The following is a 14,272-nucleotide window of genomic DNA, read 5'->3' as shown; positions in this document are numbered from 1 at the left end:
TACTTCGTTCGAGCCGGACGAATGGCAAAAAAAAGAAAGGTTACGTTCGTATGCCACGCCAAGGTACTCGGCCATCGTATCGATGTGAACGGGCGCTTGTGTGTGTGAGTGGCTGACACAGGAAACTGGACTCTTTTCGCACATTTCGTCAACTTCCGGAGCAAATGCCGACCGGCGGTTTTAAAGCAAAGGTGAACCCCCCTTTGTGCTTTCTATTTCACTTTTCCTCAACCAGCATGCTTTCAACTCGCAACAGGCGCGCAGGAATTTGGAATTTCAAAACTATGTTGCTTCAATCTCGATAGCATGTATTTTTTTTTCTCCTCAATTGAAACTTTCCGAAGCATGCGCCGTAAGTTAGAGGGAAAGACTATCTTTTGAAACTGCACCTGTCACACTCCACGCCAAACGGACACGGTGGGGGGAGCGAGATATGCTTCGAGGGAGTTGCTGCTTGTGAAACGTGTTACGTTAATTTTGAATTATTGCAGTTAAAATTGCAAGACTAGCAAATTAACGCGCCAAATTCATAATAAAACCCATCTCCTCCGGCAGGAAAATCCCAGCCGAAAACCGAGGGCAGGGTGATGACAGTTTTATTAACACCTTTGCCTCAACACGGCATTGCCTACTTTTCTTCGCTGCCCAGAATGTGCGCGACCGGCAACACATGGCAGAGGTACGACGGCGTGGCTTGGAATTTTTCTTCTTGCGCCTGTGTGTGTGTTTGAGGGTAAAGTAGGCTTGGCTTGGCTTGGCTTCGCTTCTGCTAATGTCGATCGATTTAGGCTTCCTGTGTGTGAGCGTTCCCCCCCTCCTGGTGGTTCGGCCGGTGGATGGGCCGGTGGATGGGAAGAAAGAAGAAAGCATCACCACAGGGGAGAGAGCGTGCAAACCGGGCAACGTATTTAACGCCAGGGCACATAGGCTCATGTCGTCAGGCCAAATGTTGCGGGATAAAACCCGGCCTGTGTACACCCGGGGAAAAATAAGTCCCCCTTCTTCGCTTCACCCTTGGATCGACTTATATTGCACTTACCGAGAGGTACGGGCTGTGTTTTTTTGCACCCGCTTTTCCCTTCCGTTGCTGGTGAGAATTTATTCTTTTCAGTGCGCACGGTTGTGTAGCGCTGCGCCTGTTATGTACAGTCACACAAACACGCTGCTATGTATTTCCATGCTGTTCCATGGCCATCTGCGCATGTGTTGGGACTTGGTAAAACCAACCAACCCTCTGTACCACATCGCAAGGGAGCGTTAGCTCTCTCTCTCTCTCTTTCTCTCTCACACACACACTCACACATTTCCTTCCCACTCTTTTTGCGGCCTGCCTGTGCCTGTACGGTTGCTTGTGTGCGTGTTTTAGGCTCGGTATGAAAAATATGCTTTCTCTCCCTTCAACCAGACCGAAACACTCTCTTCGTGAGAATTCCACCCCGGGTCGATGATGCTGTTGACGAATCAGCATATGCGGTAACGGTTGTACGATGACGATGACGATGACGATGGCACAGAGAGCGTTCCACACACTTGGGCAGAGGGAAAAAAGGTTGCTCGATGTGTTGTATAGTAGCGGTAGCCGGCTTTTTTCTCGGCATGTAGCGCTCTCTACCCAAAACCCCTTGTGAAAATGATACCTCTGATGATGGTTTCGTCACTGCGTTACGGTGCATTTATGCTGACCGAATGTAAAAAATACTTGATACTGGCCCGAGAGAGGAGAGGTTTGCGTGGAGATAACGCGTACGAATCACGCATCAGACCCTGTGACTTGTGTGTCGTTACTTTACTAAGGGGCCGAGAAAAATCATTCCGATCAACCTTAATTCAGCCGGTCTTAGTTGGCGGCGCTGCTTACGGGGTGTTTCGTGGCGTCGCGCCGCTTCCATCTTTTGCGCCAGCTGCAAGCCACGCGCGCTGCGCTTTGAACCTTTCCAACCTTTTTTTTTCTTTTGGGTTACGGCTTTACAAACAGCTGCAGTGCTGCATCGGAAGTACACACGCACGCACGCATCGCATCCTGCACCGGGGGGGGAGTATGATGACACACACATAAAAAAGACATTCCCAACCAGCCGGAAAATGCAACTCTAGGACCTCAAAACATACACATCTCCCTCCCCGTGCCTGTTGTTTAGGGAACGCGTATGTGTGTCTGTGTGCGCATCCGATTTGTTCTTCCTTCCTTTCCCGGCCGGGGTACTGTTCTCTACTACCCCCCACCCCTCCGTCCTTCAACGCAACAAAACAAGCTGCAGCAGAGCAGCAAAAGCAATGCTTGTCCATCATGGCTCGTGTGTTGCTGTTGCTATGGTAACACAAATTGTGGTTTTGCCGCTTTTTTTCGAATCGATAACGATAACTCTTAGTCGCTTTCCTTAATTAGCCCCATCCTAACAACCTCCCCCCCCCCGTACATACACATACATGTATAAATAATACACAGTGGCCCACATTATCTGATGCTACCCTTCCCCCCAACAGAGTCGTGTAGATTCGAACGCACGAAATTATGAGTTTTGTTTCATGAACAGGCAACAACAGGGTGCTCTAGAGATGGTTTACAATATATTTTGCAACATTTTCTACAATAATATCGCACACACACAACACCGCACACGCCTGCACATAGGGAGAGGCAGACTTTTAATCTTTTATTCTATTACCTCGTCTTTCGTGTTTTCCTAGATTTTGCACGGTCGAAATATACCGTTCGTGTGTGGCTGAGACCATTTGAACCAGTTATAGACAAAACACATGTTTGTAGTAATAGAACGGAGAATCTGATCCTTCTACCCTGCAAATTGTGGGGGGAATCGAGATTTGAACTCACATCTAGGCGTGTTTTCCATAGACAGCATGGCATAATGTCTGTTGCGACTGTGCCTGACTGTGACGCTGATTGGGGGAAATGGTTTACAGGGTTCGTCTTCTCAACACAAATCTACTCGCCTACTCGCGATACAAATGAGAGATGAAACAGTTCGCATCGAGCAAATAGAACATACAACTGACAGTTTAAATGGGATTTTAGCAAATAATGTTGAGGCGTCTAGGGAACTTGAGATGGCTAGGAACCCTGTTACATGCGGATAAAGGATACGGATTAGTGATGTGCTCTCTGGAGCGCATCCACGACTCGAACAAAATGGGAAGTACTGATTCCGTCCGCATTCGTAGTTGTCCGGAGTCGTTTTGGAGCTGTCTGGAGTCGTTTGGAATTGTCCGGAGTCGTCTGGAGTCGTTTTAAATTGTCCGGAGTCGTTTGGACTCAAAGACGCCCGGAGTCCAGAGTCTGGAGCCGTTTTTTGTCTTTCACTTTGTATACAGGCCATTGAAGCGAAGGCCGACCCCGCACACGACTCCGGACGGCCCCAGACGATTCCAAACGACTCCAGATAATGCTGGTCGGACCTACCACCTTCCGGAGTCGACTCCGGATTTTTGCCAACTTTCCCCATCACTAATACGGAGGATTCGGCTGCCCTTTAATGCTTTTGCCCAGACAACTCCTCTGAGCAACTGCCAATACCTTATATCGTAGTGTAGTAGTTATTGGGTTTAGAGAGTAGTGCTAACTTTAGGTACACACTTTACGGAAATTCTCTTTATTGTACTCTGTGCCTCTTACAAGTGGTCTCTCTCCTCCGTGAGCTCTCATCCTGCTGGTGGTGGTGGTGGTGTGCGCGAGTGTGTAGCTTTGTGTCTGGTATGTGGAAAATGGAAAAGTGTGTTGCTATGGAAACGGGATTGATTAACGCAGCGCGTCCCAAAACTTCCCTCCCAAAGAGACATGGGAGAGAGCTATTCACTGGACTTCTGCCCCCTTCTTTCGCTCCCTGATAATACTTTTAAGGCTAATTCGTAATCAATATTTCCATTTCCTTTCTCCTCCGGAAAAAAAACATGGCATGCAAAGTAGCATGGCCTACTGCAAATTAAAATTCCCCGTCGACAGACACACACTTCGAGGACTTCGAGGAAGGAAAACATACAAACACACACACACACACAGCTACCATCTGTCTCTCTTTCGTCTCATCTGGGCGTCCACAGGTTTGAGAAGGTTGTTTCCCCCCCCCCCCCCCCTCTCTCTCTCTTCCCTCATCTTCCCAGCTTTTGTCCAAAAAAGTTGATTCCTGCTGTAACGCTTTTCATCCCAGTGAGACCCACAATCCATACATATATTTATCTGGTACCATCATATGTGTGTCAGTGTTTTTTGTTTTTCTTTATTTTTCGCATCTCCCATGACGAATTTCGCCACGAAACGACCTTAAACGTTATTTACCATAATCATAGTATTTTCTGTCCGAAAACATTTAATTAAAAGATAGTTGTTTAGTTTTGTTTTTGTTTTTTTTTTGCGTTTTTTGCTGGAGGGGTATAATCCTTTCTTTTTTTGTTTGCTGTTGTTGCTTTTGTGGTCACAATCAGGCGTTCGGGTGGTATGTGTATGTTGTGTGTGTGTGTGGTGATGATGTAGCGTAGCAGGGCATGGGAAACAGAAAAGCAGTAGGCGGGTGCTGCTGGTCACCACGCTCTAAAACTATTCGCGTACGTTCAACATGCTGCTGCACCGCATCATCACCACCACACCACTCTCCTCCTTTCAACCCGCTTTCAACCACACTTGGAGGAAATATTACTTTCTTGTGTTTGCTTTTTGGAAATGAAGGGGATACACTTCTTCTTTGTTACTTTCTTCTTCTACTATTATCATTTGTAAAAGGAAAACAAATGTTAAAAAAACCTAAAATAACCAAAAAGAACTTCATCATATTCCCGCCGCGTTAAGAACGCGCTTGTTTATGGGTGTGTGTGTGTATGTGTGGTTGTGTAAGTGTATGAGTTTCCGTTGAAACACGGTTTGTGACTCATTTCTCCTGGCTATTACTAGAGTTCTCCTCTCTTGCTCCCTCCCTCTCTCCCTCTACCTCGCTTCCTTTCCGGTTAATAACTGTTGCTCAATGCGATCTACATTCTGTTTCCGGTTTATTGTGTGTGTGTGTTTGCATGGTGTTGCCGCATGCAAAAAGAACTACTACCTTTTCCTTCTATTTACTTTCTCTATTTGCAATTATAACGTCGATTTTCCTTTTCCCTTCTACCGTTTAGCTCCGTTCGTCTGATTGTCCACTCGTCCTCGTTAGTCCGTCCGTCCGTCCGTCCCGTGTGAGTCTACCGGTCCGCGTTTGTCCTTCCCTTACTGGTCCGGTCGTTCTGCTGCTAAAGTGAATGAGTAGTCCACGCGGTCAGGGATCAGAGGTTAGATCCTTGGTTTGTTTTGTTTTATTATCATTAACTCTCTCTCTCTCCCCCCTTTAGTCATTTTATTAGTCGCGGTACCTTATGCTTCTTGTCGTAATATACGTCAATAGGATGCGTGTGTGTGTGTGTGCAAGGGTAGACACTTGTGAGAAATGGAGTTCTGTGGGTGGTGTGGTAGAGTAGGTGGTGGGCGTGTGAGCGGCGATTGCACGGTACCGAAGGCTCCCGCCGCTACACTAACACCTTGCTCTCTTTCTCTACTTCCCTGCTAATAGTCCGATTACACGAATCTTAATTGAGATGAGATCCATCACAAGTCTTACATACCACCACCATCGCGCGTCTTGCGTGCACCTTTTACTTATAACTCTTGTTTGGCTGTTTGTTTGTTTGCCTAGTCTTGTGTGTGTTTGTGTGAATGTGTCTCATCATAGTAATAATGCTGTTGTTATGCTGGTTCTATGTTGCTCCTCTTCCTCTCTTCGTGACCCACTACACACAGCAGCTTCTTCCTTACTACGCGCGCCACTTCCCTTCACACCCCCACGCCAACAATCGTGGGGGTGGTGGTGGTGGTTGTCAGCGGCTGTCCTATGCAACGTTAAATGTACTTTTTAACCCATTTCATTAATGACTAATGTTGTACCCCCTCCTCTTTCCGCCCTCACGCACCTTGACGAGACACACACACACCGCGTGTCTATGTCTGTATGTTTGGTAGAACACACACACACACACACAGTAGTGGAGTCGGTGCATGCGCCGCCTCCCCTTCCTCTCCTCTCACACACCGTGCTGGTGGTGAGAGGATGAGCCGAAGTGACCTTCTCGGTTGGGTGCATGTGACCTGCGCGCGCTTTGTAGTAGGTGTGTAAAGGTTGGGGCGGCTTGCTTGGATTGCGCTTAGACGACACAAAATTGCTACGAACCGTGAAAATCTTAAGATGATCTGACCTCTCTGTCTCGCACATGTTGAATGCACGCGCGCGCTGTCTCTCGCTCTCGCTCTCGTCGTCGGCTACTTATATCCTCGTTGGCTATGCTGCTGCTACTGTCGGCTGTACTACACACCACCGCCTGCCGCCATTGCCGGAGCCCTTTCATGCTGCAGGTGTGCGCGCGTGTGTTTGCCGCTTGAAGGAGGCAAACTCTCTTTCTCTCTTAGGCGATTGTAGTAGCGTGGCGGCGGCGGCAGCGGATGCTCGTTGCGAAATTTCAGCAGCTCGGATACGGATCCTTTTTCCCGTGTGGCGCTGGGACGGCGTGGGCGAGCGGGTCCGGAAGGAGGACACATCCAGAGGCGGCGTGTCGTCGTCTTCTGAGTGTATGGCGGCGCGTACGCATAACTTCATCATGCACATTTTGCAACGATGAGATATTTTCGATCTGACTTCTCTCTATTGATTTGTGAGTGAGTAGTGGTTGATTTGTAATGCGCTTTCTCTATCTCTCCTCCACTTACCACACTGTGCTTCGCGCGAGTGTGCTTGACTACTGCACGAAGGATGGAAAGTTCGGTGGTGATGGGTGGGTGTTGGGAGCTGCGCGGGAGGTGTTTTTCGCCTACCACCCACCGATAGTAGTATTATTTGTGTTATTTCTAACGCTCTCTCGCTCTATCGCTCTCTATCTCTTTGTCGGTCTCTGTTTGCGCCGCCTGCCGTTTCAGTAGCTACGGGCCTCCTCTCCCTTTTACTCTCCTCTATCCAATATATCTGTCCATAGTGTGTGTCGTCCTTGTAGTATGTGTGTGGGTACTGTATATGTGTGTGAGTTCGCGTTTTTAGTTGGTTTTCTTCTTCTTCATTTTTTATAAAATATATACACAAACAAACTTTACAATCGTTTTCATCGATGCATATACTTCTTCTTCTTCTTCTTCTACCTTGCAGCTCCACTAACGCAAATTCAAAATAATAAATCACCTATTACTAGAGTTATTTTGTTTTTTTGTTTTTTGTTAGTCTCACTCTCACATATGCACTTTCATTCATTACGCGTCCTCGTCCTCCTCCTCTCCCTCGACATCATCACCCTCCTCCTCTTCCTCATCTGTGTAAGAGAAACCGAACGAAAAAGAAAGAAAGAAAGAAAGAAATGGTGCAAAAACACCACCAAACAGGTATTAGACGCGGGCGGTAAGATTTTTCTACATTTTTATACATAGACTATTCTAGATGGTATGTGCAGGAGATGATGCTAAAAGCGAAAGGAAAGTAGAAAAGCAAAAAAAAATGTACTCCAACTAGGCAAAGTACAGTGCCGCTCGGTATTCATTCCCCGTGATTTACTCACAGACACACACACGCACAGTTTCCAACGCAACCCCTCTGCGAGGCTCCTGTTCGTGTGAGTGTGTGAGGTTTGTATCGAGGAAATCAGAGCGTCACGCCGCCTGCTAGGACGACACATTTTTTCCCCTCTACCGTACACATTTGGCGCGAAACGTCGAGCGGTTTCCATCGGAAAGGCAACGTGGGCAAGAAGTAATCGTACGCACACAGATCAGGGAAGGACCGCAGATCGTTTCTCTCTCTCATCTCTCTCACTCCTCGGCTACTAAGGATCAAAACTCGTTTCTGTTCCTCGTATGACGTTTCAGCCCAAAAAGAGAGAGAGAGAGAATGATGTGGACTACTCGAGCGCGCTCAAAGAATATTTTAATCCTGCACAATTGTTCCGAACCTTCGTGTCCTCCGGTTCGCTTCGAATGTGATTCCTTTTTACCATCACTACTGCACCTCTTTTTCTTTATCATAAAATACTCCCCCCCCCCCCCTCCACTCCCACCGAAGCGGCTGGGTGCTTAAGAGCAATTTTATAGCGATTGATTTTTGGAGCTCGCTAACTTACCTTCTGCTTCGATGTCCTCCTCATCGCCGTATGGAAGGTCGTACTCCTCATCCTCACCCTCCAGCTCCTCTCCCTCGTCTTCCACTTCTTCCTCTTCCTCGCCGGCACCGTTTTCGTCTTTCTTTACTTTTTTCGTTTCGGCGGTTTTTTCCTGTAAAAAGCAGGGCGGAGAGAACAGAAAGAAAAAGGCGTCAGTTATTGGTAACAATCTTCAGTTATGCTTTAATTAGGCAACATTCTTATCGTATGCTAAAATCAAAATGGGATACCGCCCCCACATACCATTCAGAATACGAATCGTATCCTCCCCCCTTCCTGCTCTACCTACACTTCCTCCCCCCCAGGCACTAAAATTCGTATCGATGTTCTTCCTTCTCTAGCGGTTATCCCAAGGGCAAGGAAAGGACTTCTAGAGGGCACACTACTACTGGGCGCGGTGGAGCATTGGGAGTGTTGTTGGGGAAAACAAATCTTTCCTGCTATTATCATCCTTGCCCACATATAGGGCAGCAGCGGCGCACCCACGCGCAAACTCGCTCACATTTCCCTCCCCCCACATCCACTACTAGACGCCCTCCCTTTGCCCAAACTATGACCATTTGGAGAGCTCGGGTGGTGAAGAAATGATACATTGTCTGATAAAAATGCGTTCAGTGACAGTGACGAAGAAGAAACCCATAATTCCGGCAATAACTCATCTTCGAATTGTTCAGATTCGAATATTTATCAATTTAAATAAAAGTTTACGAACAGATTTAATTAGCATCGCCATGGATTGTGTAATTTTGCGTTGGACAACCTCCTCTTGTTCAGAATTTACGCCAACAGGAGGGGTTACCCCCAACGTGGAGCGAGTAAGGAACCTGGGGGTGAAAATATGAAAAACGGAAGACCCCATTCTACAAGGAGAACCCGTAATATTTTCTTCCCCTAATTTCCCTCTCTCGCACACACTCGTACAGCCGCGCGCACACGTTTAGCACAGCGGTATAAATGGGTGCGCATGGACGCGCACTGGCCCCACTAGTGACACAATCACACGTACTTCCCCTTTAGACAACCATTCCAATGTGTTTTTTTTTTTTTTCGTGTGTCCGCCCTTCTGGACAAACCGGTCATTCTTCTTCCACTCGGCGACTGCTATCGCTCTATAACCACACACTCATTGGTGTGCGCGCGTGTGCCTGTGTGTAGGACGCGTTTCCGCGCGAGAAAAAGTTTGTTTACCTTTCCCACTAACACACACTAACGCCAAATGGTCAAAGGCGGCACAGCAGCGCGTGTGTAGTGGTGTTGTGTCGATCGAACACACCAACACTAATTAACGGCTACCCGGTCAATGAAAAACAGGCTACGCGCGCGCCATACAAATTTCATTATTAAAATACAATATTCCGCCATTGATTCATCTCCCAAAGGTGATGCCAATCGTTCGACACATTTTTTTTCTCTTTGAAATTGTTAGAAAAGAGCATATGTAAATGTTTTTCTTTTCTGCTGGGGGAACCATGACCAAGCGGCACTTTTAGGCCAACCGTTGGATGCTTGAACGCAACGATGTACATATAGGTGAGATAAGCTGTGCGCTGCTGACGAAATCCCTCTCCTTCCACGCCGTTTGTGCCTGTGTGTGCTTACCGGCGGGCGTCCGTTCGCAACGGTGTGTTGGTGAAGCCCATTGAACGCGCTATCTTACAACCGGCCGTAGAGTACTGTGTGTAACGCATACAAGGGGCGCAGAGCAAGCGCGCACGTACATACAGTGTAGGGCATATATTTTCGCTCTCAGTAGGCGACGCCGTTGCCGGGCTCGCTTAGCGTAACCATCATCACCATCATCGCCCGGTCGTCGTCATCTGCTCCTCTCTCTCTCACTGGGGTTCGTTTGCTTGTGGCTTTCATGGAAGCGGCTTTTTTCGATCAAGCGCAAGAGCACATAACGCGCTGTTCGATGACGGCGTCATCTTGGAGAGAGACACCGAGCAAAAATCCCGCTTAACGTTAAGGGCACAGAAACAGGAAGAGATGTAGATGGAATGGAGGAGAACGCAACGTACTTAAACAATTTTATTTAAAAAATCATTTCGCAAAAATGCAATTCGCACGCATCGCCATTTCTTCGATTAAAATTGGCACGTGAAAATAGAGACACTATATATTCCATCATTCCCCGTTTCTTCTACTCAATGAAAACCGCAAGCAAAAGAGAGCGAGAGATAGGGAGAGAAATGTGTGCGTGTACGACCATCAGCCGGGCGGAAGAAAAAGATACACTCTCTCGGCATCAAGAAATGCCGGCGTATCGACGAACAAGCAGCAGCCATGTTTGCGCGCGTTCTACACAGCCTACACCGATGGAAAAGAACACACACGGGTGAGCACACCTTGCCGACATCCATCTTTTGCAAGGTCATTTTCAACGCCGTGTGCACCTGTAACCTGCTGTGGGGGGGGGAGGAGGTGTGTTGTATCCACCATTCGGACAATTATATTCAACGAATCTAGGTTAATCAAAAGTAGTCCCTAGTACACGTTGGAAAAGCATGTGAAGTATTGTTCCCGCAAGGCATGAACGACAATTAATACACATTCCACCTCTCCTGACTTTCCTCTAATTCGACGCTAAATTATGTTCTGGGACTAGAAGAAAAGCGTCATCCGGCAGGACAGGCAAAGAGGGAAACCCCCGTTGGACGCGAGACTACTTCTGGTTCATCGTGTCAAAAATAGATTATTTCAAATTCACTATATTTCTCTCTCCGCGGCTTGAGTGGTGCGCCGCCGCCGCGCTACTAGAGCACCACGTTTTAATAGTAGTGGCCACACCGACCACCACCACCACTCTTCAACAAAACTGCAAGTATGTCTCCGGACACGCTTCCTCTCCTCCTATTAACGACCCCCCACGCGCACAACAGGATGACATTTAATTATTAATGGATGCGCTTTTTCGTACCAGCGAAAAGAATGGCCTGTGTTACCACCTTTGACACGATTCCCATCTTCATCATCATCATCATGATCATGCACAAGCAAACCCCCCCCCCCCCCCCTTTAAGCGGTCTGATCGGTTCGCAATAGAATCGAACGAAAACAAAGCGACAATTATAGCCCATTTCCATTCATATTTCAAATCCATGCGGTACGCAACACGCCACCGTCGCCACCGCTGCCCGCCTAAGGTGAGTGAGTTGTAAAAGGCGCCATAGCAGTTTTGGACGAGGAGACTACACATTGGGCCCGCTTTTCAAATTGGATTTTTTTGTGTGCTCTCCGTATGCGCGCGTGTGTATGTGTACGTGGTGGTTCGCTTGAGCACGCCTGCTTAGCTGTATGCGTGTGTTGTGTGTGCCGTTGCTACACGCGCGCGCTTACGAGTGGGAGAGAGAGCGTGCGGCGGTGTGCATGCGTGCGTGGATGTGTGTGTGTGTGCATTAAAATGCCGGCCGGTACACACATTCGCAATGAAGAGAGCATTACCCGCGCGTTTGTATTATATAGTTGCTGTTGCATTTTCCTTCCAACAATAAAATTGTTTTCGCACTATTCCAAAATGGCCATCGAGTGGGAAATTACAACTATTTTCGTTTGACAAAACCCAGGTAGGCGATGAGCGGTCCTTTCCTTGGTCCAACCACCACCATAGCTTGTGAGTGAGAAAGGGAGAGAGTTTGTTGTGAAAACTCATTCCAAAAATGCCAAACCAAAATGAACGCGCGGAGGAGCGTGCGACGCGCCCACCAACCGATCGATCGAAGTTTACAATTTACAAGTCGTCTCCATCCAACAAGCAGCTTGCATTGAACTCTGCTTTATCAATGGCTGACCATCGCGTGTGTGCCTGTTACAAAACGGGTGTGTGGAGCGGGAAGGGGAGGGTGATGTAGTAGCGATGTACACACACTGTACGCAGCCAAGGAACGCTACTCGGCAGTCACCGCACGCCACCGCCACACCAAAAGCATTGCCCCCCCATCACACATCAATTCACAAATACCACAACGCATCGTAGCGTGTGCGCGCGCGTGCACACGTACAGTCACACATACATACATACAGTCACACACACACACGCACACTCGTACACACGTAACGCGCGGCACATGCACATGGCGTTGAAGGTATTTCCAAGCGACCGGACCACACACCGGTGAACGGACACAAGGTGACGTGCGGTGGGTGAGGGAGGTGGTGGTGGTGGTGAATTACTGTGCTTCGGTTGAATTCGCACTAAAATCACACGAGGACATGATGAAGGATGATGTGGAACAGGCGGGCGTGCGGTGGCGTGGTCGCGCGCGATTCGATTTATGGAAGTGGAACAGTATCAGCAGCAACGGGCGGTGAAGGGAAGGAAGGTGAGGGGGAAAGGGGGAGGAAGAGGCTCCAATGGATGGAACCTGGATGGAGGGGTAGGGTAGTAGTAGTAGGTAGTACTCACGTCGGCGGGCCGCTTGACTCCTTTCACCTCCTTGGTCTCTGCCTTCTCCTCGGCGGCGGCAACATTCTCCACCTCAACTTCACTGTTTTTGTCTGCGGAACTCATTTTTGCTTGCTTTTGGTTGTTTTTTTTTGCTGTTTGCGCGAGGCCGGAGCTAGTAGATGGATGCTGCGCTGTGGTCGTAGTAGTAGTAGTAGTAGCTGGGGCGTCGTGCGTTGGCTTCTTCTCCTTTGGGGGACACACAAACACACAATCACACACACACAGAGACGGAATGCTCTGGGGGCTCTTCTCTGGCAAAGCTTGTAACTTGTTCCGGGACCGGGAGAGCGTTACTGACGACGACGACGACGACGACTGACTGGGCCTGGTCTCGACTGGGTCTGGTCTGATCGGGTTCACTGGCGCTTGCAAACTGACTGCCGCTGTCAAGGAGTCCGTTGCCTGCACGCGGAATGATGTGCGTTCCTCGCTGTTGCTGTCCCGCTCTGCCCTTTCCTGCTGCGGTCTTCTCGTTTCCTCTCTCTCTCTTTCTCTCTCTCGTTGCCCGCTGCGGTTGCTGCGCTGGGCTGTGTACTGTACTGTGGCAAGCTGTGTATGTGTGTCTGTGTACCTGTGTGTGTGTTTCTGCTTTTTTTTGCTGCTCGTGGAGAGAGAGACTCACTCAGAACACGCCGATGCTTACGCACTGACCGTTAAAATTCGACTGTGATGCTGCGAATGACAAGCAATGACAGTACGGCCGCTCCGCGCGCTTGGGGCTTTCCCTGGGCGTGGGGACGATTTTTCCCGACGCCCTTTTAGCTACCCGGCAAGCCACCGGCCGGTGCAAAAGGCTCCGTGCGAGCTAATTGGCACAATTCCCCGTCGAACGACACCCCTGCCGGGGGGCTGCGGGGGAAGTCATCAATTTCTTTTTACCCGCCGGAGGGATGCATGAGTAGGATGTAGGCGAAATTTGCCTTGCCGTCATGAGAAGCAAAGCTACCAAAGCTTCGGCCGAAGCACGCGGTGGACGCCGGATTTGATTTGTGCGTCTATAGCGGCTGGCTCAGTACTTACGCCGGGTGCACGTATGTCGTTCGTGAGCGTGGCGCTGCAGGGCGCGAGCGTTGCGCGTGGTTGGGCGCAGAACAAATGCTCGCGGGTGGAAATCGTGCAAAGACATCCCGCCGGCACGGTGGACAGTATTCGATCGGGGTGTGCGTAAATTCAAAAATTCCCCCCCCTCTTCAAAACGGAACGGATGACGTTGTGTTAATCAATGGAAAGCGTGCGGCAGGCGGCATTGTCTCGAAATGCATGGCTAGGAATCATTCGTGGAACGCATGACGCGCTGAGCAAAGGCACTGCCGTGGGACATCCATGAATTGGTCGCACATTAACGAAAGCCTGCTGCCGCTGTAATGTTGTATGAGCATTGCTTTTTTATCAAATGCATCATTTTAAGCTGCCCAAAGTCGACGCTACGGAGGGACGGCATTGTCCGGCGGTGCTGTATATGAAAATGTTGTTATTATGCTTTCGTAATCTAGCAGATCGGTAACACCAATCTACACACCATCGGCAAGCAGCCAAGCATCGCGCAGTCTAGCAGAGATTGTATGGGAAACCTACGCGGGGGCTGCTGTTGTTGTTTGAAACCGATAAAGCTGGGCAATAATTGATACAGTGCATGTTTGGCACTGGATTATGGTCAGCGGTGTT

General features: G+C 48.9%; 1 protein-coding gene across 1 annotated transcript; it reads right to left on the bottom strand.

Annotated features, from left to right (window-relative positions):
- Positions 1-4,206: 4,206 nt before the first annotated feature.
- Positions 4,207-13,698, bottom strand: LOC1278088 (bacchus). Its single transcript, XM_317625.5, has 3 exons — positions 12,566-13,698; positions 8,125-8,275; positions 4,207-7,323 (listed from the first exon to the last, which is right to left on the bottom strand). The coding sequence occupies exons 1-3, from the start codon at positions 12,668-12,670 to the stop codon at positions 7,265-7,267; spliced, it is 315 nt and encodes a 104-aa protein (XP_317625.4). The 5' UTR covers positions 12,671-13,698; the 3' UTR covers positions 4,207-7,264.
- Between the last annotated feature and the right edge of the window lie 574 nt (positions 13,699-14,272).

Source organism: Anopheles gambiae, chromosome 3 (genome assembly GCF_943734735.2).
Source record: "Anopheles gambiae chromosome 3, idAnoGambNW_F1_1, whole genome shotgun sequence".
In the NCBI taxonomy this organism is placed as follows: domain Eukaryota; kingdom Metazoa; phylum Arthropoda; class Insecta; order Diptera; family Culicidae; genus Anopheles; species Anopheles gambiae.
Note: the sequence above shows the minus strand (reverse complement) of the source record. Positions and strands in the feature narration are given on the sequence as shown.

What these genes read in the sequence shown, in the direction of transcription:
- LOC1278088 (XM_317625.5), bottom strand. Translation starts at nt 12,670, where the DNA reads ATGAGTTCCGCAGACAAAAACAGTGAAGTTGAGGTGGAGAATGTTGCC. An exon ending in GAGTCAAGCGGCCCGCCGAC is followed by an intron (nt 8,276 to 12,565) that starts GTGAGTACTACC and finishes TGCTTTTTACAG; the next exon opens with GAAAAAACCGCCGAAACGAA. An exon ending in GGAGGACATCGAAGCAGAAG is followed by an intron (nt 7,324 to 8,124) that starts GTAAGTTAGCGA and finishes TCTCTTACACAG; the next exon opens with ATGAGGAAGAGGAGGAGGGT.